This window comes from Kogia breviceps, chromosome 14 (assembly GCF_026419965.1).
Source record: "Kogia breviceps isolate mKogBre1 chromosome 14, mKogBre1 haplotype 1, whole genome shotgun sequence".
Taxonomy (NCBI): domain Eukaryota; kingdom Metazoa; phylum Chordata; class Mammalia; order Artiodactyla; family Physeteridae; genus Kogia; species Kogia breviceps.
Genome location: NC_081323.1, coordinates 70,794,863 through 70,821,482, shown reverse-complemented (window position 1 = coordinate 70,821,482; position 26,620 = coordinate 70,794,863). Strand labels below are relative to the sequence as shown.

At 42.5% G+C, this 26,620-nt stretch overlaps 1 protein-coding gene across 3 annotated transcripts; it reads right to left on the bottom strand.

Moving 5' to 3' along the window:
• Positions 1 to 5,406: 5,406 nt before the first annotated feature.
• Positions 5,407 to 26,601, bottom strand: DCTN5 (dynactin subunit 5). Of its 3 annotated transcripts, XM_067012123.1 has the most exons (7): positions 26,447 to 26,590; positions 25,235 to 25,303; positions 17,493 to 17,611; positions 14,189 to 14,300; positions 10,062 to 10,164; positions 7,414 to 7,638; positions 5,407 to 6,785 (listed from the first exon to the last, which is right to left on the bottom strand). In XM_067012123.1, exons 1-6 carry the CDS (start codon positions 26,498 to 26,500, stop codon positions 7,436 to 7,438), a joined length of 660 nt encoding a protein of 219 aa, XP_066868224.1. In that variant the 5' UTR covers positions 26,501 to 26,590; the 3' UTR covers positions 5,407 to 6,785; positions 7,414 to 7,435. The 3 variants fall into 3 exon arrangements, with proteins under 3 accessions (XP_066868224.1, XP_058893044.1, XP_066868225.1); XM_059037061.1 differs by lacking the exon at positions 7,414 to 7,638 and having other exon boundaries at positions 26,447 to 26,601; XM_067012124.1 differs by lacking the exons at positions 5,407 to 6,785; positions 7,414 to 7,638; positions 10,062 to 10,164; positions 14,189 to 14,300; positions 17,493 to 17,611 and adding an exon at positions 21,650 to 21,766.
• Positions 26,602 to 26,620: the final 19 nt, after the last annotated feature.

Below are 26,620 nucleotides of genomic sequence, written 5' to 3'. Positions count from 1 at the left end.
GGATGTCCTGTGCTACCTCTTCTCACTTCAGGGTCCAAATCAGAGTGCATAATGAAAGCAGGTGTGGCCAACCCGCCAGCAAAAACTTCAGGAAAGCAAAGGACTAACACCGACAGAGCAGAAAGTGCAGTCCTCAGGGCCAAGTGCTTTGCTGCACAAAACATGGACTTTGCAGTCAGATAAGACTTGGCTTTGATTCCAGCTCAGCCATTTATTAGCTGTGTGACATTGGGCAAATTTACTTAACCTCTCTGAAGATCGGCTCCCTCGTCTGTATAATGGGTTGTAAAAATCCCTACTTCTTTGATAGTTGGGAGGAGTAAATGTTTTCTAATAAGTGCCTGGCACCCCATAGATGCAAAGCAAGGAAGGGTCAATTCTTTTCCCCAACTCCTCTTTCTGGTGAACTGATTATAAAGGTAAAGATGGTCTTAATTTCACTTTTAATTTAAAAAAAATATATATATAGGAATGCTGCACCTTATACAATAGTTTCACTTTCTAATAATATCAATAGTATAAGGTATACCTAATAGTATAGTACACCCAGTATACTATAAGGTGTATCATTCCTAATAATAGTAGTTGTAACTACCATTTACTGAGTGCTTACCCTGAGCCCGTACTCATGTGTCACATGTACGAATGCATTTAAGCATCATAATGACCCCTACACATCTTCCCCATTTTAAGGATGAGAAATCTGAGGTTCCACAAGGTGAGATAACTTGCCCAAAGTCACAAGGCTAGAAAACAGCAGGGTGGGATTTGATCTGCTGCCCCCAGCACCCACACTCTTCACCACTATGGTGACCCTCAAGAAGGGTCCCTCAGGCCTCCATCGGAGAACTCTGTTTTGTTTCCTGGGCTAAGCTGTAAGATCCCTAAGGGCAGGGACTGGCTCCGTCTCATTCTCCACTAGGGCAGTGCCTGCTACTCAGTAGTGGCTCAGTAAGTATTTGTTAAATGAATAAATGAGTGATGTAGCCTGTGGTCAGGGCACCCCACTCCTAGCCCCAAGAGGCAGCAAGTACACATTCTACAAAAACACAGCCCCATCACTGGGGCTCTAGAAGTGTTTCAGTGATCATGGACTATGGGAACTGGTCCAAGCTGGCAGGACATTTTGCTGACACCTGTTCTGAAATAACCAGGCCTCTGAACACATTGTTCCAATCTTGCCAATGCCATTTCAAGGGTCTTGCAGCTCCACAGCAGCTACCTCTAGGATATCAGCCAGCTAGATGTGACCACCCAGTTTTGTTAGATGAAATCTGTCCTGGCAAATGGCTGAGGGTGAGTCAGAACATGGCTGGAGCTCCATGTTCTGGACACACTGTGGTCTTGCACCAGCCAGACCAAGACACCAAGGGAGGCTTTCCTAGCCACCAAGATCGCTGCTTTATAGCTGAGAGACTTCGAAGGAGGCATTAATAGGAAATGTTTGTCTGATTCATTTCAAGTCTGTCATCACCTAGATGGGCCAGAGTGGCTAAGAAAGGCGCTGTGGCCTCGGCTCTAAGTGAACTGGCTCATGCAGAAGTGACTAATTCAGAAGCCACCACAGATCCCAACCAACCACAAGGGCTCGGTGCAGCCACGTGAAACAGAATTGGTCAACAGGAGGCTCACAAGTCAATTGTGCAACCTGTTCCCTGCACCCAGGATCCTGCAATGTGAGACTTATCTGGGGTAGGGTGGGGACCAAGGGTAGGGGGACTCACATCCAGGTCATCAACCCATGAAGTATGTGCCGGATACACACAGGCTCACGCCTGCCTCCTCAGGAGCTCACAGATAGCATGCACTCAGACAAGAGCACAGGCACGTAACTAGAATTCTACCAAGACCTTGACGAGGGCCCTTCCGTAAGGTGCTATGGGGCTCATGAGGAAGTAGTTCCAGGCAGAGGAGCATCCTCCAAATGGCTCTTTATTGAACACTCCACTTTGGCTAAGCAACATCCTCTGTGCCCCCAATCCAGGCCCAGGTACTTCTGGTAAAATCACCCCCACCACAGCCACCAGGCACCAACTCTCGGTACACGTGGGCATGTGCCCCAGGCCCAGCCCATCAGTGTATTCCACATTCCTGGCCACAGTGGTTACTTGAGGCTGGATACCTCCATTCTGGACCAGTGAGAGCCAGGTCCAGGGGTTCTGTCAGAGAAGGGGAGCTCTTTCTACCAATAACTGGAGCTGCAGCATCACATTGTGAAGGCTTGAGAATGAAGCCAACTAAGAGGAAAGCAGAGTCAAGAGCTGAAGAGAGACAGGTCCCTGATGACGCTACTGTGAGTGCTGGGATCCAGCGCAAAGGCAGCTCTAGATTTGGCCTTATCAGCTACATGAGCCAATAATAATCCTCTCTCTGCCCTAAGCCAACTGGAAAGAGCCCCAACCAAGGTCTCTTCCATCCCCACTCTTCTGGGAGTATTCTGAGGACAAAGCGACTCTCTTCTCTGGGGTTATAAAGTAATTGTCTGGTGACAGATTGTCCCTGGGGTGAGAGCCACCATGGAGACAGAGTCCAGCTGGCTTTTCCTAGGATACACACGACTGTCAACACACTCTCAAACAGTATCAGTCCATAATTATAGACTCCTTCGCTATTTGTAGTAGCCATTGTTTTTGTCTTCCCAGCACCTTGTTTTTGAAATGGGCTCTGCTGTTTCTCTACAATGCAGGGATGGAGGAAAGGTCATGACCCAGATCAGGTTAATCATAGGGCCACACACTCTTGGCCACAGTGGGCTCACGACAAACCAGTAAGAACCTTTCTCTGGAATTTTCCAAATTAGAACTGGAGGGAAGAAACCTTTCTTTCAGGGTCACCAAGCTGGGAGGATGCAAATCTGGAGCTGTCAGCTGCCACGTGCCCCGATGCATGGAGAAAGCCCACTTGCAGCAGCAGAAAAGGCAGCCAACACACAGGCCTGGGGGAGTCGGCTTGCTGTCTCCCCATGTCCACTCTCTCCCTCTCCTTCTACTACCAGAACCTCCTTCCTCAGAGTTTTGGCTGCTCAGCTAGACACTAAATTTACAGCCTCTCTTGCAGCTAAATGCGGCCACATGACAGACAGTAGAACCCTGGGTGCCTGATGACATTGTGGAGCCTAGCCTCCTACCTTCCCTGGACCACCTGCCTATTGCTGCACTGTTAGGTGAGTGACAAATAACCTTCTCTTTCGTATTCAAAAAATCTTCTGTATTTTGATGGTTCGCAACCCAATCTATACCTCTACTAATGTGAAAGTGAAAAAGATATAAAAGCAAAGAGCCCTGATGGGGTTTAAATCCTTGGATATAGTTGTCCCTGCAACGATAAGTTATCACTTATGGGGTGCTTCTAAGTGCCAGGAACTGCTCACAATGTTTACATGTAGTACCTCATTTAATCCATTCCAACTCTATGGGGTGCTACTGTCATTCCTACTGTACATCTTACAATGGGAGGGCACAGACAGATAAAGTAACTTGCCCACGGTTCACATTACATTGCTTCTCAAGCTAGTCTTTTCCGTGATTTGTTGTGCAAGCCAATAAAGCCCCCTTTTTTGCTTAAATTGGTTAAGGCTGGATTGCTGCCACTTGCAACAAGCGTTCTAATTGGATTTTTGTCTAATCTAGTTTCCGCGTTCCTTTATAGAGTGCCAACCATGTGGTACAGAACTGTACGACGCAATTTAATGGCTGCAAGCAGGATAATTCTCCCAAGACACTGGCTCCCATTTAACAAGTCAGATCACAATTGTAGCCGCAAGACAACAGGGCCCATGGCAAGGAGACAGTCTTCTCAGAGGGAGCAGTAGGTTTCCTGCCTGTGGCAGACATTGCCGGATGGATCAACAATACCCATTCCCAACCTCCTTTTCCTTGCCTGCCTGAAAATGCTTTCTGTACAGCAAGGGTTGGCCAAATGATCCAATTTGGGCAATGAAAGGTATTAGAACATGGAGGGATTCCTGCATAATGATTAAAAGTATGGGCTCTAGGGCCAGAATGCCTGGATTCCCCATCACCTTAGCTGTAGAAGTGTGGGCACTTTACTTTACCTCTGTTCCTTGGGGAGGAAAACTGGACCAACCTCACAGTTATTGTGAGGATTAAAGGAACTAACAAAGGTAAAGAACTCAGAAGAGTACCTGGTACATGGTAAACACCATAAATGTTAACAGTTGTTATTTTTATCACCTGTCTGTGTCAAAATGGAACAATCTCTAAGGTACTGTTAAGTAAAAGCAGCAAGGTGCAGGACAGCACATCTAGCATGTGCTCGCATCTGTATGAATACAGAGGTCAGTGTGTATGTGTATATCTGCTCGTGCCAAGCGCAGACTAACCACTGGTAGAACAGATCGAAAACTGCTCTGAGTAGTTGCCCCTGGGAAGTAGAACATGGGACTGGATTCTGGGTTGGGAAAATCTACTTCATTGTAGGTCTCTTCTTTACTAACTGGACTGGGTTTTTGCAATCATGTACTCAAATCACTTAAAGATTTTTTTAAAGACTCAGAAAAAAAACACCCCACTTTCTCTTAATTTTGGTTGTTCACCAACAAAATGGACAGTCAAAAGCTTATATGTCAATTATATCTTAATAAATAAATAAATTTAAAAAGAAAACAAACAGTCGTATAAAGTGGCAAGCTTCCTTTTGCAGGTATTCAAACACAGGCTGGAAGGGAATCTGTCAGACATGCCCTGGAAGATTTCTCTAAGAAGCAAGAGGTTAGCCTAGGGCACATCTAAGCTCTGCCAACTACAAGATCCACCTTTTTGGTGGCACAAAAGGGGAAGGGAGCTGGGGGATACGGCTCCCCAAAAAGCTGCAACCATCACAGACTGCTGGTATCAGACAGGACACAGCAGACTGTCCCATCATACCAGGGCAGACCTGAAGAGCGTGGGCTGCAGAGCCAGGCAGACATGCACACATGCATGTGCCTGCTGAGTCAGCCACTCCTTCACCACGAAGACTGGAACAAGTTATCTAATATTTTTGAAATTTTTCCTCATCAGTAAAGTGGGGATAATGTCCAGCTTACAGGGTTGATGTGAGCCCTAGGTAGGCAAGTGAATATAAAGCCCGCAGAGGGGCACCAGGCACACAGTGAAGTGCCCAAGAGAGGTTGCCATCGCTGGAGGTGGACAGTGATCACCTTCAAATGACTTGTTTCGGGCTTCCCTGGTGGCGCTGTGGTTGAGAGTCCGCCTGCCGATGCAGGGGACACGGGTTCGTGCCCCGGTCCGGGAAGATCCCACATGCCGCGGAGCGACTGGGCCCGTGAGCCATGGCCGCTGAGCCTGCGCGTCCGGAGCCTGTGCTCCGCAACGGGAGAGGCCGCAACAGTGAGAAGAGGCCCGCGTACCGCAAAAAAAAAAAAAAAAAAAAAAAAAAAAAGACTTGTTTCATGTGTCAATCTTTTAATGTACAAACATAAAAAATGACAAACCAGAAAGCAGTTTTACATTGAACTAGCAGAGATGACTACACACAGCTCTTTTTGCAAACTCCATAACCAGATATTAAGTCAAGACAGCTGCTGCTAGATTCTAACCTTCAAGGCTAAACTGTCCTACCCCATTCACAGCAGCATCAGAGCTTCAAGCAAGGCCAGCCTTCTCAGGTCTTCACTCCTATACCTTCTTACTAAACCAAGAGGCCAGAGCAGAACAGGAAGGGTTGTGCTATTACCCAGAAGCTAAGAAGGGCTGTGGCAACTTCATTTACTCCTTGGGGCTCTGTGCCCCCAGAATGATTTTAAGAGGCCCCCATGTACGTATAAGATTGGGCCCAAGTACAGATATTTTGGTCTGAACTGTGAGGTTTATGGCAAAGAAAGGGTGGGCTGAATGGTTTTAGGCCAGGAAGCAAGTGTCACAAATGAAATAAGGCATATACAGCTGTCCCCAAACACCATGAGGCAAGGAGTGGCTGCCAGACTAGTCCACCCACGTGGGAGACTCAAACCTGGGACCTTGCAAAAATAAAATCTGGATGCTAAGGGCCCCCCTTTTAGTGAAAGCCAAGGCCCTAGAATAGATGCTAGAAAGTCTTTTATTAGTCACCCCGAATTAAAATGACAGTTCAGGTCACTCTGGAAAGAAGAGAAATACTAACTATCCTCCCTTCAAGTTTTAGTAGCCAACAGGAATCTGGGCTCTGAAAAGTCGCAAAACACTTTTTTTTCCAGATTATGAGCAGCTGTGGCAACTGGTCAAATGTGTGAGCAGCAGGGAAGCTGACAGTGATCCCTGTGAGCAGTGCTCACTTTGGTAGCTCATGGCCATGGGCAGCACAAGAGCATCACAACCTCCCCACTGGGACAGAATGCCCTGCTCCATCCAGCCACCCACAGGACCAAGGGGTGGGAGTGCTGGAAATAGATGAGTCCGTGTTCCACACATAATGGTACAGAGTGACTATCAATAGATACGGTTTAAGCACAGCATTTGGAGACAACTCCTCTAGACGTTCTGTTATTAAAGTCTTAAGAGCTTAGAGCCTGGGAGGATTGAGAAACTCTAAAGAATTAAACCAAAAAAAAAAAAAAAAAAAAAAGAAAGAAAGAAAGAGGGTGGGAGGTGTCAAAGACACAAGAGCTCTTTGTAGATGCTGACTGGCTCACTTTGTCCCCAAGTTCATCTTAGAGCTCAAGTGAATTCGAGACACAAGGCAGAGACATTAGACCTGTGTCAAGGGCAAAAACTTCTGGTAGTAGCTCTTCGTGACGTCAATCATCAGCTCCTGGGTACATTCTGGGAGCTCCCCTGAGAAGAGTCCTGAGGAAAGAAAGACCTGGTCAACCACGAGGAGCCAGAGGAGGCCCACATGCAGCTCTGACTTCTGTTGAAACCTCTAGAAGTCTCCTTTCTTTAGTCATGAATGTCTAAATACTAAGTTTTCCATCTTCGGTGCTAACAGAATATTTCCACTGACCACATCTTCAAGATGATGTGAATTTGTGTGTTTGAGAGAAACAAATAATACTTTCCCAAAATGCAGAAATATATCCCAGGGACTTCCCTGGTGGCACAGTGGTTAAGAATCCACCTGCCAATGCAGAGACACGGGTTCAAGCCCTGGTCCAGGAAGATCCCACATGCCACGGAGCAACTAAGCCCATGCGCCACAATTGCTGAGCCTGTGCTCTAGAGCCCGTGAGCTACAACTACCGAACCCACAAGCCACAACTGCTGAAGCCCACATGCCTAGAGCCTGTACTCCACAAGAGAAGCCACCACAATGAGAAGCTTGTGCACCGCAATGAAGAGTGGCCACCACTCGCTGCAGCTAGAGAAAGCCTGCGCATAGCCACGAAGACCCTATGCAGCCAAAAATAAAAAAGTAAAAAAAATAAATTAATTTTAAAAAAGAGATAAATATATTCCAGGTAAAAGAGGTTAGTACATCATGCCATAACCTGAAGAGTTCAGGCAAATCTGACTACATCTGACGTTGTTCCAGGCAAGGATTTGTCCATCCCCTGGATTCTGGGGTGACGCCTGCTGGGCAAGCCAAGATGAGAGCTCTTGAGGGAAGAAACTGCCCTGCTATTCATACAATGAAACTGAATCCAAGGCCTGAACATGCTAGATATATTCAAATCACAGATGGGAGTAGAACAGAAACACCCTATAGAAAGACAAAAGATGGGAGAATCCTATTTAAGAATTTCTAGGAAAGAGGCACTCTCACATACTCTGGGTGGATGTGTAAACTCATACAACTGTTTGAAGAGCAATTTAGGAATATCTAGCAAAACTTTTAAAAGTTCATACCCTGTGACCAGATAATCCAACTTTTAAGAATTTATTCTACAGATAATCTTGCCCAATTGCACAATATATGTACAAAAGCATCAATGCAGCAAAGTTTCTAATCATGAAAAACCAGGTGCAACTTTTTTTGATCCATTATGCCAGAGGATGATTAGTTATACTGTGGGACATTTATGCAATGAAAACCATGAAACCATTGAAAGGCATGAGGTGAATCTCACCATACTGACAAGAAAAGATGCCCAAGATATACTGTTAAGGTAGCAAGTTTCCTAACAGAACAGAGTATGATTCTGTTTATACATGTAAAAAGTTTCATATTATATACACGAATATATATATAAACACACATACCTATACATTCATACGCATATAAAAACACACACATATGCTCTTGTATATATACGAAGAGAAACTATGATAGAAAAAATGGTCTTAAAAGATACACAATTCTCACAGGCACCTTTTACAAACTAGCAGCCCATGTTAGATTTCCAAATACATGTTTAGTCTGTACAGTATTTAATCTCCTAAAAAAATTAGTACTCAACAATTAAAAATTCAGAAATACCATACAAAAATTCAGACTTTGAGCTCCTCATGAAACACCAGAAGTTCTCATGATATCATGCCTGTATTCTTAAACAGCTATGATAGGCTATTGCTTCAATCATTTACATGATCTGTCAGGCTCCTGTGGACATCTGAGTTTTTGGTCCCTAACCCAGATCCTTTCTGCACGATTTGCCTTTCATTTTGACTCAGTTTCATGCTGTGGAGCCTTCCAAAAATATGCTAGTTTTCCTGCAACCCTATGCCTCTTCATTAAAGGGGGAGATTGCCAACAGCAGTATCTAGATGGTTAGCATTTGTTTGTGAAATCACATAAAATAAACATGGGAAGTACACTATCAGTGCAAAAAGTACTGGACTCTAAATAAGGAGTTCTGGGAGTTCCCTGGTGGTCTAGTGGTTAGGATTCAGTGCTTTCACTGCCATGGCCCGGGTTCAATCCCTGGCTGGGGAACTGAGATCCCAAAAGCCGAGGGGCCAAAAAAAAAAAAAATTTTTTTTTAAATAAATAAGGAGTCTTTAGTGCTTGTCAAAGCTTTCCCCCCAACTAGCTCCAAAAGTCGTACAACTCAACCTCTCCAGGCCTCAGTTTCCTCACCTATACAATGATCTCTAAGGTCCCAGGCAGAACCTCCACATACAGTGTTTATCTGGATTTCAAATATCTAGCAGTGCTTCCCTGCCATGCGCCATCAGTGCTCAAATACCATAAATTGGTTCTAAGGGCCTTGAATAAGCTAAAAGAGATTAAGATATTTCGTCAGCAATACACTTCTCATCTCAGCTCAGATGCTTGTCTCACAACTCCTAAAACAATCACCAAGACTGTGCTGATCTAGCACTTACTAAGAACTATTAAACTTTCTCACAGTGGGAACTCATTATGGGGAGAATTACTAAATAAAAGTCTCTTCCTCCTCTGCAAACAGAGGTGCATGAAAGAGCAGAATGGCCCATTTCCTCCCCAAAGAATCCTAGTGGATGATTTTGTACATCTTTGAAATCTGTATTCAGTGATCTGAGGAATGAGATTTTTTTAAATTGGAGTAACAAATAAACCACCAGTGGTTAGAGATCATGAATCTGTGATGTACCTTTGCATGTGCTACGTGATTTCCACTGCATAAAACAACATGTAGAAGAAAAGAGACTGTCTTGAGGTGGGGGTTGGGGAATGTGAGGTTTTCTTCTTGCTTTTCAGTGTTTTCCAAGCTCTCTAGGATGAGCATGGATTGCTTTTGTCTCATCACATGTTTGTAATTTGGAACTCTGAGCTCATGAGAGCTTTGCCTATCTCTTGGGCAAAGGTCAAGAGATAATGTATTTGCTTCTCTCAGGTGTCCTAGAGCTCTCACTGATCTTAGAGCATGTTTTATGGTAACTTTTCAGTTAGGGCATTCCTGGGCAGGGCGGGAAGTACAAGTTCAAACCCCAACCAATGTGAAGGTAAGGCCATAGAATCTTTTGGACACACTTCTTATTTTTCCACCTAGAGCCCAGGCCAAGAGAGACATGCTTCCTCATACTTTTCCTGTGCTGGTGACAGATTTATCTAGTTATATTTTAGATAGTATTTCTGAGTACTCTGTAACAGGAGAATGTTTAAGTTAGCTAGATCAATATACTGTTAGAGATAGAAATCGCATGCATTACTTTTGTGAAAGAAAATAAACTTGAGTTTTAATAATCAACACCCAAGGTTACCTGGGCAGCCTGAGAAGACGGTGAATGGTGGGACCACAGTTTCTGGCGGTAATACTGTGTTGTCGAGAATTTTGCAACAGTCTTTCAACACACACCGGCGCCCCTGAAATTAAAATCTTGTTAACAGGAAACAGACCAGGAAATGGGAGTAAAAGCTGTCTTGTCTGCTGTGTGGAATATATTTATATTTTCTCCATTCATGATATCATACAATAGTCATGGACAGTGACGAGAGGCTTGGCTACTATTCCCTACTGCAGGTGGTACATGACAAGCAGGAGGTAAAAATGTGAGTGTGTATAAATTTGAGGTGTGAGTCATACACTAGGGACAGTTCAAGTTACCTTAGGCATTTCATACTACATGAAATTCAATCTTCAAGAATTCTGTTTACTTTTCTTTTTTTAAAATAATTTAGTGGATATCTGTTGTTTTGCTTGTCCAACATCCACTTCCCTTTCTTCTGGTAACAGAACCTATATTTTCCTTGGATACCACCCCATCCCCATCTCAGTCCATGTGCTTCACCTCCCAACCCAAACTATGAACCCCGAGCCTGGCCACAGCCACTGGTTTAGGGAATCGGCGTATGAGCCGATGATGAATCTCAATGTCAGGGCTTCTGCTGGGACTACTGGGAAAAGAAGCTCTTTCCAATGGGGATTCTAGAGGACAGGACAGAATCCTGGACCAGCCACTGGTTTCCATGAGGAAAGGACCTGCCTGAGAGCCTCCCAGAGGAAAACAAAAAAGGGAAGGGGATTAGTTCTCATGACATCAACTGAACCCCCGGAGCCACTTATGTATGAAATTAGGATCTACTTCTGTACTCTTGGTTCATATTAGCCAGTACATTCGTTTTGCACCTACCAATTTAAGGTCTGTTTGTTCTTTTGCCAATTCCAACTTGAAAAATCGTGGCAAATTCTTCTGGATATGAAGTTATTAGTTCATTTGTTCTCCCATGGGTAAGTGGTAGTTATTAGAAGGTTTAAGCTGGACATTATGCTTGACTTTATCCACTGTCATCACTTTTCAATTCTGCCATCACCCACGGCATTTTGGGGGCAAGAAATAAGGTCTGGGAGCTTCATCTCTTTCATGGCTTAAGGGAAAGGAGAGGCTTCTGTATATGGTTAAAGTTATGTCTCAGACAACTTGCAGAGTAAATGACAAATTGCATTTACATCATCCGGGTCTATAAGTTTACTTGTGTTCTGGTCAGATGATCTGATAAAACATCCCCAGGTGGCTGAGGATGTGGAACACCTAACAAATACCAGGATAATGCTAACCCATCTAGATCTTAGATTTTACCAAAGAATATGAAAGATACTTTGATTTGGTTGTGTTCAAATTTCCCCCAGTATTAAATACCTAACTCTTATGTATGTCCAGGAACTCCTGGGTAGATTGCCAAATGAATTTTTAAAAAAGCTTATACCTCTTAAGTCTGCATTTCTTCAGTGGCTAACTAAGTTGTCTCCAGTTGGGTGGATAGCAGCCAAGTTGAGCAACATCTTTAGGTCAGAAGCAAGTTATGACTGCAGCTCATTTCTCCTTGGAAAGTTTTCTTCCATGAATTACCTATTATTGGCAACATCAAAAATTGGGCAGATGGCCAGCTCCCCTGGTGACTCCCAAATTAACTCAAAGATGTCCTATGACGCCTAAGCTCCTAATAACTCAAACTAAGCACATGGGGCACTGAGAAAAAGGAGACAATGTGCTGCATATGGCAGGACACATTCACAGAGAGGGACCTGCAGACACAGGGCTCTGGAAGAGAGGGACAGTGGAAATGAACCTTCTCACCGTATACTACCAGCCACCACACAGCCTGAGGGCACCTGCTTTCTATAGTTGGCCTTTCTGCCCACTCAGAGAAATGTGCTCAATTCGGTTTCAGAGAATTCTGGGTAAACTGATCAATTACATGGCAGCAGAATAAAATATGCAGGTACTTCATAGGCATGAATGGCTTGGCAATAGCTGAGGAGATAAAAAGCTGAAACTACTTCTTTATTCTTTCCTGGAGAACTTTCCAAGAAGGAGTTAAGAACTACATGTTGCTAGTATTATGGCTACCCATATCTCTTTATGCAAGTTATTTAGCAAGTTACTTAAATCCTGTGAAATAGGATATAAAACCAAGCCCGTAGGGATGCTGTCAAGACTAGAGACAAAAGTAAAACTCATGGCGTGGTAACAGTGCCTATTAATATTGCCTGTTAGGCTTTTCCTGCAGACATTTGGGCAATTCTGATTAACACCCACACCTTCACATATCCAAGCATAACTTAGACTACCACATGAGATGGAAGGATCCATGTGTCATGAGGACAGTTGGACTCTAAATGAGTTCCTGCTAGCTCTGAGATTCTCAAAGGATCATTCTCCTGAGATTACTTGGGAACTTTTAAAGGCTCAACAAATAAGTACTGTCAAAACTGAACAATGACAATACCATGAATTGATGTACTGAAAAGTGATACAAAAAGCAGAGCACCTAACAACAGGACTAGAATTCCCTAAGCTGTGGGAATAGCATTTGGATTTTAACCGTTCAGACATTTGGCTCTTAACCGTTCAGACGTTTGGCTCTGGGGCTAAAGGACTAGGCTACTATGATGATGTCTTCACATTGCTGAGGAAAATATCAGAAAAACACAGCTGTGGCTTGGAAAGCCAGCTTTGGTCAAACAGTCAGAATAAGGGGAGAGGATGGATTTCTTCTCCCTTTTCTCAACATCAGCCCGAACCACAGACGTTCTGTCTCTAATGCATACTAAGGAACTCCCCTGGAGAAGAATATTTGGCAAAACAACTACTCCCCTTAATTCTGAGTAACAAGTCAGACTGGAATGTTTTTCTCAGCAGTGGGGTTCTCCGTTGCACTGTCCACCTTTGCTGTGCCCTCATGGCTCCTAAAATGTGACTGCATGGCTTCTGCATGTTTTCTGATACTTTAGGGTCCTAGTCTTATCCAGAGCAGAGAACTGACTCTAAATTAAGGGGAGTGGCCATTTAAATGCATGAAAGGGGTTCTTGGCTTTTCCCAGAATCTGAGGGACAAACATAAAATGTAGGGGGTTTCCCTGGTGGCGCAGTGGTTGAGAGTCCACCTGCCGATGCAGGGGACACAGGTTCGTGCCCCAGTCCGGGAAGATCCCACATGCCGCGGAGCGACTAGGCCCGTGAGCCATGGCTGCTAAGCCTGCGCGTCCGGAGCCTGTGCTCCGCAACGGGAGAGGCCACAACAGTTAGAGGCCCACGTACCGCAAAATAAATAAATAAATAAATAAAATAAAAAATAAAATGTAGGAAACATTTTCCCTGAAAATTTAGGCAGTTTGGCTCTGATCATTAACAGTCTTACTCAAGATGGTCTCAGAAATCCTAACTGAAATCAACCTCTTCATCTCTGAAATACCAAGAAATTCAGCCTTGGAAAGCCTTGGTTGGGTTAAACAAACTGATATCGAAGCATCTGTGGACCAGGGTCCTACAAGTTCTGCTGAGGGAGGGGCCCCCTCACACCTGGCACACCCAGCACCCTGAACTACGTGCAGCTCCCTTAATGTCATGCCCATTGGTGACTCTGACCCTTACATATGCCAATTTCTTCCCTGAAACACTCATTCTCCTCTTGTCTAGGAGCCAATTTTGATGTACCCTTCAAGATCCCCTCACCCCCACCAGACTGTAAGATTCTTGAGGTGAAGCAACAGGTAGGCCACATAGCAGCATGGCTATTCATACCACTAGGGTTCAAATCCCAGCACTACCATTTACTAGCCTTGTCAAATTCCCTAATATCAAAGGTCTTCAACCTCCTCACCTGAAAACAGGGATAATAACAGTACCTAGTACCCTTGGATGGTTGTGAAGATTAAATGAAATAATCAAAGGTAAGAGTTTAACGTCATATGGAAGAGGTTCCATAAAGGTTAGCCAAGATTATTAATGCCCAGGAAAAATTCCAAATTCAGTAATAATTCTGATAGACCAGTAGACCAGAAAGGACTTCTAGCCTGCTTGATGACAGAAGCAGAAGCCCACTGATGTGAGGGATGCGAGCTAGAGAGGGAGTGAGGCTGTTCAGCCAGCCAAGTCACCATACTCACAATCACACAGTTCTTGCCAACGTGAACATAAGAGCCAATCTGAGCTGCGTTGACCACACAATCTTCCTCAATAAAGACATGGTCCCCAATATGTAGAGGAAAAAATGCAACGCTATAGAAGAAAAAGAAGATGAACAAAGAAAGGTCAAGGTGATGTACTTCTGGTCAAGGTTTATAGAACTAAAGATCGTAATCTCAACTCCATCGTCTTTTCTTAATAAGACTGTTCCTAGCAAGGAAAGAATCCTCAGGCTTAAGGAATTCTATAATGTTGAAGAAGATGCATGTGACTACTATATCGAAATCAGAAATATTAGACCGAAGAAATGTGAAAGGAAATAGCAAAACAGTAAGAGCAAAACCTTCAAAGCTAAAAAATCTGGCACCAAATAAAAACGAATGAATGTTTTGCTCATTCCTGCCTCCTTTGAAAATGCCCACAGATCACATTTTCATTAATCTGCTCTATAATCCTTCAGGGGACTGATGTGAGGTTCATGGGATATAATTCCCAACATGCTAAAAATTTATATATTGACTGGTTTTATGAGAGTCTACTACATGCCAGACTCTATGCTAGGAACTGGGGAATACAACGGTGAGCAAAAGGGATACAATCGTGCCCATGGAGCTTACAAACAAGAGAAGAAAAGAGAGATTAAATAAATGATTAAATAAGTAATTAGTTACAACTGTGATAAGTGCTACAGAGGAAAAATAACACATTATGAGAGCATATAACAAAGAGACTTTACTCAGACTGGAGGTTAAGTAAAAGCTTAATTGAAAGTGACATTTAAGCCAGGACTTATGAAGTCAGTCGGCTTTCTCCAGACTTGTGACATTATTCCCATCCTCCAGGACTCCTCAAATGTCATTAACAGTGGTCTGTGATCATATTTACAAGAAATTTCGGTACCTTGGGATGTAAAATATTTGGACTAGAACTAATATAAAGCAGCTGGATGCTCACTGGCTCTTTCCAGTCCTGTGTTCTATTTTGTCAGGAATATTTTGTCAGAGATGATACCTGTCCTCCACAGACCTATACTTTATTTAAATCTTCCTTAATTCATTTGCATTTTTGGTCTGGACCCCCTGTGTGGCAATGGATTCCTTGATTTTATCATAGTCTACAACAGTACTATCAACTCCTTAATTTCAATTAAGAACTCCAAACTTTATACTATTATCTAGTCCTGGTATTGAGATATACAGGGGAGGAAATCGACATTCACCTTCTATTCATGTGTTGCTATTTACACTTTCATATTTCTATATTTCTCATGTAGACTATTCTAATTTACACTTCCCTCCATTCACCAATAAGCTTCTTATTCATTCTCAGTCCTCTTCCTGGACCATACCCAGCCCAATAATGCCTTTATCAGGAGGTGGAGTCAACAACTCTAGCAGAGCATCAGTCACTGTATGAAACCATGAAAGGGCCTCACAGGGTTTTCTGATTTCCACTCAATAGTCCTTTTTTTTTTTAAATTTTAAAAAATATTTATTAAATTTTTGGCTGCGCCGGGTCTTAGTTGCAGCATGTGGACTTCTTAGTTGCAGCATGCATGCAGGATCTAGTTCCCTGACCAGGGATCAAACCCGGGCCCCCTGCATTGGGAGCACAGAATCTTAACCTGGACCACCAGGGAAGTCCCCTCCCCTCAACAGTCTTCTGAGGGACTTCCCTGGTGGTCCAGTGGTTAAGACTCTGCGCTTCCACTGAAGGGGGCCCGGGTTCGATCCCTGGTCAGGGAATTAAGATCCCACATGCCGCGCAGCATGGCCAAAAAAAAAAAATAGCCTTCTGAGCTAATGAGCAAATGCTTTCATTTAAATTCACATGATTTACAATGACTCCCTGCTCCAATTCCTGTACATAATGAAAGCCTGGAGCCCAACATCACTATGGGAAATGCAGGACGACTCCTGCATGATATACACCCAGGTATGGTAGTCTGAGTTAGCTGCCCTCTTCTCTGCTCCTCCCTAACCATGTTCATGCCCCAGTGACAGGAGGATCCCATTCTATAGTGGCTATCATGTTATAGCACCATATTCTATAGTAGCTATCTGTTTATATAATTATTTCTATCACTAGGTTGTTATTGTTGTTGTTTTAATTGAGGTATAGTTGATTTCCAATATATACGTTTCAGGTGTACAACATAGTGATTCACAATTTTTAAAGGTTATACTCCACTTATAGTTATTATAAAATATTAGCTATTATTCCTTGTGCTGTAAATCATATCCTTGTAGCTCATTTATTTTATATGTAGTAGTCTGTACCTCTTAATCCCCTACCCGTCTTGCCCCTCCTCCTTCCCACTGGTAACCACTAGTTCAGTATATCTATGAGTCTGTTTCTTTTTTGTTACATTTACTAGTTTGTTTTACTTCTAACTCTAGGTTTTGAGACCTTATTTGATCCATCTTTATATGCCCAGCTTATAACCTAGTGACTGGCATAAGGAAAGCACTCAATCAATGCTTGTTGAATTCTTGGATGAAAAGCAGATGGTGCCATAGGTAGGAACCAGGAGGGCAAAGGGAGAGAGAGGCAAAGAGAATACCACATATCAAACATAGCGGTCGGTTTTCCTGCCCTGTCCATGCCCTTCCTTAGACAATCCTTATTCCCACTGAGAGATCAGTGGGCCTGACTTGACCCTGCTCTCTGGGTCAAAGCTGTTTAGACTGGGGGTGGGCACTTAACTCAAACTGAGCTAATTAGATTCTCTCTCCCAACATTTTGTTAATAGGACCTAAAATCTCTGGTTGGTATCTATTGGAAGACTAAATGGAGAAGTGATGTAAAAAAAGGGCTGAGGCAGCAAGGTTGGCTCCATGAGAAAAGCCAGAAGTTATAGCTGAAAGAAAAAAGAGGGAAGCAGAAGTGCAGAGAGAAGAATAGTTAAGAAACAGTATAACCTTGGTAACAGAGCAGTAGCCAGACAGAATAGTGGTCTTGATTCTGGCTAGCTGTCCAGTTCCAGGTTCTAGTCCCTTGTGAAGCCTGACCCCTTTTTCTACCCTTAAATTCCATCAAATACGCCTGTGGCTGTTTAATCAGAACCCCCTTTGCTCTTGACAGCTTAAGTGGATTGTTTCTGGCAACTAACCACCAACTAGACTAAGACAACCAACACCAGAGTTGTGTTCATTATGGTGAATTCTTACTTAGTGTCCCAAACGATAGTGTAGACCTGCTCCTTCCCGCACAACTCAATGCAAGGATAGTACCACCAGTAGCAGCATCTTGCCCAAGACTGAATCAGGTCATTAAATTACATACCCTTTGCTGAATTTCTTGAATGGTGGCCTTATGACACTCCGACTTTTCACGACACAATGACGTCCAACTCTTACATTTGCCAGATCCCCTCGAATAATACAGTCATTCATCACAATGGTCTATAAAACAAAGCATATTTTAAAAAGCTACTAACATAGCCTAAAACACAATGAAAAAGAGTAGGAAACCAGACAGTTTGAGAGTTATGCTATACTCTACTGAATCACCTGTTCTGTCAAAAGGGATAATTTTAAGGTAAAGCGAACTGCCCTCATAATACTGATTGCAGTTCAAGATGTTCCCAGTACATCACAAGCTTTGCCCTTATTATCCCATGAATAGGACTCAATGGATGGACAAACATTTATTGAGAATACCTGTGGCAGACCTGGTCTGTGCATCTCCTCAGATGCACTCGGTTCCACCTGCCCCCAAGCCTTGGCTGCTTGCTCAGTGAGAGTCCTGGCTGTTCCCACCTTTGTCTAATCTCCTAACACTACTATCTCCAACTTCATGCTCCAGAGGTGGACCCACTGAGGTTCTGCTTCCTCTCCCAATTTCTGGACCCAGATTATGTGCTACACTGCAAGGTGTGATATCTGGCTTCCCCAGAGGTTGCCAGGAGGGGCTGAATAACACAACCCAGAAACTGGGGGGAACTAATACCCCATACTTGGTAAAGAGTAGGCATTCTCCAAATGTCTACTGAATAAATGAGGTTTAAAAAAAAAAGTGCACGTGGCTGGGGTTGCGGCTGGGAAAGTAAGCAAGGGACCAGATCATGAGGAATTACCTGTGCTGAGTACAGAAGTTCAGATGTTTTTCCCTAGCGGGTATAAGGAATCAATGAAAGATTCTAAGCAGAGGATTAACACAAGCAAAGCTTCATTTTAGAAATATTACTCTGGAAGCAGTCTGGAGCCTGAATGGAGGCAGGCAAGACTGGAGGGGAAGTGACCCTTCAGATGGATCAAGGTGAAACGAGATGGTGGGCCTTTCCTAAGGCAAAAGCTGTGCATCAGGAAAAGAGAAATAAATCAGAGGTAGAGGAATCTGAGCAATCCTTTAGATCCAGCTACCAATTTAGAGGAAGGAGAGGGGAAAAGAGATCACATTAAGCAACACTGTGTAAACAGAATCAGCCAAATTCAGAAATTTGAAAATACTGCAGGACAGTGAGCCAGTTTCCTCAACATATAAATGGCATGTGGAGAAAAACGAGGCAGGGAAAGAGAACTGTTACAGATTCAAAGAGACTTAAGAGACACATCAACCAAACAGTAATGTGTATCTGACCTTGTTTGGATCCTGATTTGAACAAGCCAAGGGTAAAAAGACATCTTAAGATAATGCAGGGACTTCCCTTGTGACGCAGTGGTTAAGAATCCGCCTGCCAATGCAGAGGACATGGTTCAATCACTGGTCCGGGAACATTCCACATGCCGCAGAGCAACTAAGCCCATGCATCACAACTACTGAGCCTGCGCTCTAGAGCCTGTGTGCCACAACTACTGAGCCCACGCACTGCAACTACTGAAGCCCGCGTGCCCTAGAGCCTGCGCACCGCAACTACCGAAGCCCGCGTGCTCTAGGGCTTGTGTGCTGCAACTACTGAGCCTGCGTGCTGCAACCACTGAAGCCCACACGCCTAGAGACTGTGCTCCGCAACAAGAGATGCCACCGCAAAGAGAAGCCCGTGCACCGCGATGAAGAGTAGCCCCCACTCGCCGCAACTAGAGAAAGCCCAGGCACAGTAACGAAGACCCAACGCAGCCAGAAAAAAAAAGATGATGGAAAGACTGAACATGGACTGAGGATTAGATTAGATAATATTAGGGAATGACTGGCTTTTTAAAAAATATAGTAACGGTCCTCTATACATTTTTTAAAGCCTTTAAATATTAGTGATATACATTGAAATATTTATGGGTGAAATAATATTATGCTTGCAATTTGCTTTAAAATATTCCACTCCAAAACTTGTTTGAACTTGGCAGGTGAGACAGAGATGAAGCAAGAATGCCAGAATATTGCTAATTGTAAAAGCTGGTGAATGAGTATATAGGGACTCATTATATGTTCTCTCTACTCTTAAATGTGTCATAAAAGTTCCATAATAATACTGCTCATCTATAAAAAGTAATGAACTACTAATCCATGAATACATCCAACAACATGGATAAATCTCAAAAACACTATGCTGAGGGAAAGAAGCTGACCAAAAAAAAAAAAGTACATAATTCCAATTACAGGAAACTTGAGAAAATGCAAAACTAACCTCTATTAGTTTTACATAGGTTACCTGGGCAAAGCTAGCAGAAGGCTTGACTGCAGAGGGACACAAGGAAACTAGGGTGATGGAAATATTTTATATCTTGACTGTGGTACTAGTTGCATAGATGTCCACATCAGCCAAAACTTTTCAAACTTCATATTTAAAATGGATACACTTTATTGTATGTAATATACCTAAATAAAAATGATTTTTAAAAAATCAATTTATTTATTTTATTTTTGGCTGTGCTGGGTCTTTGTTGCTATGTGTGGGCTTTTCTCTAGTTGCGGTGAGTGGGGGCTACTCTTTGTTGCAGTGCACGGGCTTCTCATTGTGGTGGCTTCTCCTGTTGCGGAGAACGGGCTCAGCTCTAGAAGCGCAGGCTCAGTAGTTGTGGCACACGGGCTTAGTTGCTCCATGGCCTGTGCGATCTTCCCGGACCAGGGCTCGAACCCGTGTCCCCTGCACTGGCAGGTGGATTTTTAACCAATGCGCCACCAGGGAAGTCCTAAAACTGATTTTTTTTAATGTTCCATTATAAAATATTTAAAAAGAAAAAAAAAGAAGAGATTTTATGTGACTTGGTCATTGTTTAGATGTTGGGTAAGAGAAAAAAAATCTAGGACAGGGTGAGCAATTCTGGGGACTAGACAATAAATTCAATTTTGAAATTCTGAGTTTGTGGAATCTGTGGGATGACCAACAGGCAGTTGTAAATAAAGGTATGGGGCCCAAGACAGAAGGTCAGGCTAGAGAAGTAGATGGGAACACCTCAAATATAGGTGAATTTAGATAAATCAACAGCCAGAATATGAGGCTCTGAGAAGATACTAAAAAAGAAATGGGCTCACACCTGGAAGAGTTTACCAATCTGACCCACATATGTTCAGTCTATAAAACCTCTATCAGTAAAAAGAAATTTTCACATCTGTTGCTGATTGTAAAGTATTACAGGTCCTCTTGGTTTTTTTGTTTTGTTTTGTTTTTGTTTTTCTTTGCTGTGCTGTGCAGCTTGTGGGATCTTAGCTCCCTGACCAGGGATCGAACCCAGGCCCTGGCAGTGAAAGTGCCGAGTCCTAACTACTGGACTGCCAGGGAATTCCTCTCTTGGTTTTTAAAAGCTATCTTCTTCAAGCTTAGAGAGATGTCTATTTCTAGTACATAATTCTTTCATCTGAGATCCTTAATTTACTTCAATCATTGTTTTTCAGCTTGTGTTTCCATCTACAATCAGAGAAAATGACTTATTTTTCTTTAGGAAGAAAACAGAATACCAAGAGTTCTGAGTATTTGGTAATGGCTGTTACTGTTTTATTGTGTTTTAAGTAAAGATAACAATCTTAATCTAGAAATAAAGAAAATCCATATAAGTCCCTCAGTCAGCCTAAATTACATTCCCACTGAGGAAGCAAACACACAAAAAGCATAAGAAGGAAACGATATCACAGATGGTGAAAGAAATTTAGCAAGCGGTATTCAAACCCTGGTTTCCTATCTCATAAAGAATGGAGCTAAAGAAGAGAAGTCAGATTAAAAATAGAGGCAACAGGGTGTTAAAATGAAAGGAGGTGCCTAAAAAGACCTTTCAGGGAGAAAAACAGTATTAAAGCAGACTTCATCAAACTCAATAAGGACAAGGCAGAGGTGGGTGGCAAGCTGGGGGTCTGAGGGCTGTACCTAGAAATGGTTTTCTCTGGCCTCTGCAGCCATTTTTATCATTTAAATTAGATGCTATTATGTGAATAGTAGGACATTTTACATTAAAAAAAATCCAGATTTCCAGTTTCTTTTGAGAAAATCAGAGGCTCTGCAAGTACAGGTCTGCACTCCCACATGGCAAAAATCAGCCCGAGTTTAGATAGGTCCTGTATTCTCCAATTCACTAGGCCCCACCATTCTGGTTTACACCCAGTCCTCTTTGCTCATCTGATCCCTGTCTCTTCCTGCAGGCACTGTGACACCCGATGGAAGGGCTCAGGAAAACAGAAATGTCAAATTTCTGAAAGGGACAGGGGCTGGAAACAAAAATGGATTGTTCGTAATAACAAAAAGCTGGAGGGGATAAGAGAGGGGATAAACCGAATTATACACAGCAGTGAAAATGCATAAACCACAATGAATCTTAGACAATAAGCTGAGAACGATGTTACTTACTAAATGTAATATATGTTTTCTATTGTCATTATTACAATAACTGAGGGTAAAAAGAGTAAGTCACAGAAAACCAAGTAAAGCTAAACAATATATATTATTTAAAAATTCACATGTATGTGGTAAAAATTTTGTTTTGAAAAATAAAGAATTTATAAGACAAAAAGTTCAGAATAGTGGTATCTTCTTGTAAGGAGGTAGAAGAAAGAAATGGGAGAGGAACTTCAGGCTGTACTGTATTATTATGCATTGATTATGTTCCAGTTCTTCAGCTGGGTGGTGGGTTCATGGTGTTGATTTAATTTTTATGCTTCATAACATATATATTGCATATCAGTCTTCTGTGTGCACCAAATAGTGCCAAATAAAACACCTTTCAGAAAAGAAACAGAGGGCCCCAAATAACCAAAATAATTCTTGAAAAAGAAGAAGTTGGAAGACTCATATTTCCTGATTATAAAATTTACTACAAGTCTACAGTAACCAAAATAGTGTAGAACTAGCATAAGGACAGATATATCAACTATGGAATAGAATTGAGAGTCCAGAAAGTAACCCATACATCTGTGACCAGATGATTTTCTATAAGGATGACAAGACCATTCAATGGGGAAAGAACAATCTCTTCAACAAATGGTGCTGGGACAAGTAGATTTCCACACCCCCCCAAAATTAATTAATTAGGACCCCAACCTCACATCATATGCAAAAATTAACTCAAAATGGATCAATGACCATTTAAATACAAGTGCTAAAACCATAAAACTCTTAGAAGAAAACATAGGAGTACATCTTCATGATCTTGGGTTTGGCAAGGATTCTTAGATATACGGCATCAAAAACTTAAGCAATAAAAGAAAAAATAGATAAACTGGACTTCATCAAAATTAAAAACTCTTGTGCATCAAAGAACATTATCAAGAAAGTAAAAAGACAATCTACAGAATGGTAGAAAATATTTGCAATCATAAATCTGATACGGATTTAATGCCCAGAATATAAAGAACTCCTACAATTCAACAAAGAGACAAGATTTTAAAATGCTCAAAGAGCTGAATAGATATTTCTCCAAAGATATGCAAATGGCCAATAAGATAAAAGATGTTCATCATCATTAGACATTAGGGAAATGCAAATCACACTACTATATATAAAAGATAACTAATAAGAACCTACTGTATAGCACAGGGAACTCTATTCAGTGCTCTGTAATGACCTATATGGGAATGGAGTCTAGCAGAGAGTGGATATATGTATATGGATTGCTGATTCACTTTGCTGTACAGCAGAAACTAACATAACATTGTAAATCAACAATACTCCGATAAAACATTAATTAAAAAAAACACAATGAGGGGCTTCCCTCGTGGCACAGTAGTTAAGAATCCCCCTGCCAATGAAGGGGACACAGGTTTGAGCCCTGGTCCGGGAAGATCCCTCATGCCGCGGAGCAACTAAGCCAGTGCGCCACAACTACTGAACCTGAGCTCTACAGCCCATGAGCCACAACTACTGAGCCCACGTGCCACAACTACTGAAGCCCACGCACCTACAGCCCATGCTCCACAACGAGAGGCCACCACAATGAGAAGCCTGCGCACCGCAATGAAGAGGAGCCCCCGCTTGCCACAACTAGAGAAAGCCTGCGTGCAGCAACAAAGACCCAAAACTGCCAAAAATAAAATAAAGTAACTAATTAAAAAAAACACACAATGAAATATTGAATACCTTTCATATACACATCCAAAAAAAAAAAACAGAAAATAACAAGTGTTCATGAGGATATGGAGAAATTGGTACTCTCTTGCATTGCGGTGGGAACGTAAAATGGTGCAATTTGGCAGTTCTTCGCAAAGCTAAAAAATAGAACTGCCATATGACCCAGACACCCCCACCCCTAGGTATGTAATAAATAACTGAAAACAGAGCTCAAATATATCCTTGTAAGCCAATGTTCATTGCAGCATTACTCACAATAGTGAAAAGGTAGAAACAATCCAAGTGTCCATCAACAGATAAATAAATAAACAAAATGTACATATATACAATGCAATATTATTCAGTCATGAAAAGGAATAAAATTCTGATACGTGTGGATGAGCCTTGAAAACATTATGCTAAGTGCAATAAGCCAGACCAAAGGACAAATCTTGCATGATTCTGCTTAAATGACGTATCTAGAATAGGCACATTCATAGAGACAGAAAGTAGATTGAGGTTACCAGGGTCTGGAGGAAAGGGGATGAGAGTTATTCCTTAATGGGTTCAGAGTTTCCGTTTGAGTGATGAAAATGTTTTAGAAATAGATATAGTGGTGATGATTGCACAATACTGTGAAAATAATTAATGTCAATCAACTGTATACTTAAAAGCGCTTAAAATGGCAAATTTTGTCATAAATACACACACACACACACACACACAAATCTTCCCTACAAAATCACAGAAAATGTTTTGGAATTAGCTGAAGGATTAAAAAAAAAACTCCACATATTTGCTAACGAGTCAGATGGAGTTAACTGAATTTTCTAATTTTGTACTGAAACAGTGTATCTATAATTACTAATTACATCGAACTACCAAACTATATTTCTTTTCCATTAAATCTCATGGTATGATGGGGTAACAGACACAGTAATTGTGTCTCTACTGAAAATATCTGTGATCTTCTGATTACGGTGAGATTATTTTACTTCTACAAGTTACAGATTTACTATTCCAAGGAAAATTGAGTGTTCCTAATGGCAGAAAGAAACTATGGACTTCAGTGTTTGTCAAGCTCAAATATATCTTGATATTTTCTCTGGTTCTGAAGTATGCTAATATTATCCCAGGTTTATGCTCATCTCTGTGCTATTCCAGTTTATTCAGACTACAAGATTCTAAGCCTTTCACATTCCGTTTTTCAAATGCATTTCAGATTTTAGTTGTCTTTCCCAATTCTCAAATTAATTTTAAGTTTCAAGTAAGCAGATAATTATATCAGTATCACTTTAGTTTCTACACTAAAATACTGTGTTGTCTATTTATGTTTTGTGTCCAGTACTACAGGACACACTATAATACTGTCTAATAATTTCAGTGCTGGGTGCCATTGTATTTCGTGCCTGGAATAACAGGAAAAAGGCTTTCTGTTGCCTCTTTTTACTGCATCTTTTTTTGTATTCAATAAATCCAATTTGGAGAATTAAAAAAGAGAGAGAATTTTAGCATATATAGCAATAAATGGGAGACAACATTTCATCTGCCCTGCTAATGTGATCATCAGTGGAAACAAAGCAGAAATATGCCTCCCGGAGCTGGCTCCGTCCCTTACCTTGCCATTGAGAACGATGTTCTGACTTCCACACAGTACAGACTGGCGACTAACTTTGTTCCCAGATGCCTGAAAGGAAATAGAAGAAAACGGAGGTGAGCAAACTGAGTGGGTTCTGGGCTACAGGTTTCCACGAAGAAAGCTCATTCTGGAGAGAAAAGGACTTGCAATGGGGTGACTTAGGGATTCAAGGAACAGACCCAGAAATTGAATGTGGTATGTTGACTCTTATTTCTATACTTTGGCTTTACTGCCCTAAAACCAGGATAATGACTTTACCAATAGCATACAGTTATGAGAATTCAATGAAAAAATAAAGAGTAATGCTGACTGACCACTAACCCGGTTTCGAGCAATTTACACACATCTACATATAGTTTGTATTGACTATAAAGAACCTAACAAACAAAAAAAACCCTAACAGTCTTTAGCACGTAGTAATAAATTATGACACGTTCGTTTTAAAAGAAAAAAAAATTTTTTTTTAGGTCTTCCCTGGTGGCGTAGTGGTTGGGAGTCCGCCTGCCGATGTAGGGGACTCGGGTTCGTGCCCCGGTCCGGGAAGATCCCATATGCCGCGGAGCGGCTGGGCCCGTGAGCCATGGCCGCTGAGCCTGCGCGTCCGGAGCCTGTGCTCCGCAACGGGAGAGGCCGCAGCAGTGAGAGGCCCGCGTACCAAAAAAAAAAAAAAATTTTTTTTAAAGGCCTGAAGCCCAGAGTTGTAATTATTAGGATGGATGAGACCTGTCCTTTTTGGAAGGCGTTTTATCTCCACGTGGAAATCAGGAACAAATTTTTTTTTTTTTTTTTTTTTTTTTTTTTTTTTGCGGTACGCGGGCCTCTCACTGTTGCGGCCTCTCCCGTTGCGGAGCACAGGCTCCGGACGCGCAGGCTCAGCGGCCATGGCTCACGGGCCCAGCCGCTCCGCGGCAAGTGGGATCTTCCCGGACCGGGGCACGAACCCGTGTCCCGTGCATCGGCAGGAGGACTCTCAACCACTGCGCCACCAGGGAAGCCCAGGAATAAATTTTTAAAAGCCTAAACTGGCCATGCAAGGAATACATAACAAAGCCAGACCATACATGAACTCTCACTGTGTAATCTCGGACTAAACGCCAACGGGACCTGGGGTGGGGCAGGGATAGGATGGAGACGGCGGCCTCAGGGGACGCAGGCTTGGAGAGGGAAAGGCAGATGTCTGGACACGCGCACCGTCTCGATGTACTCGAACTTGTTGTAGAGAAGCTCGCCCAACTCCATGGCCATCAACGCCTCTGCGCAGCTCCGGCTCCTGTCAAAGTCTGTCCACCTGTCTCTGCGCCTGAGACTCGGACTACTTCCGGCTGCTCCCCCACTTCCGCTCTGGGCGGTCTACGGTCTCATCCA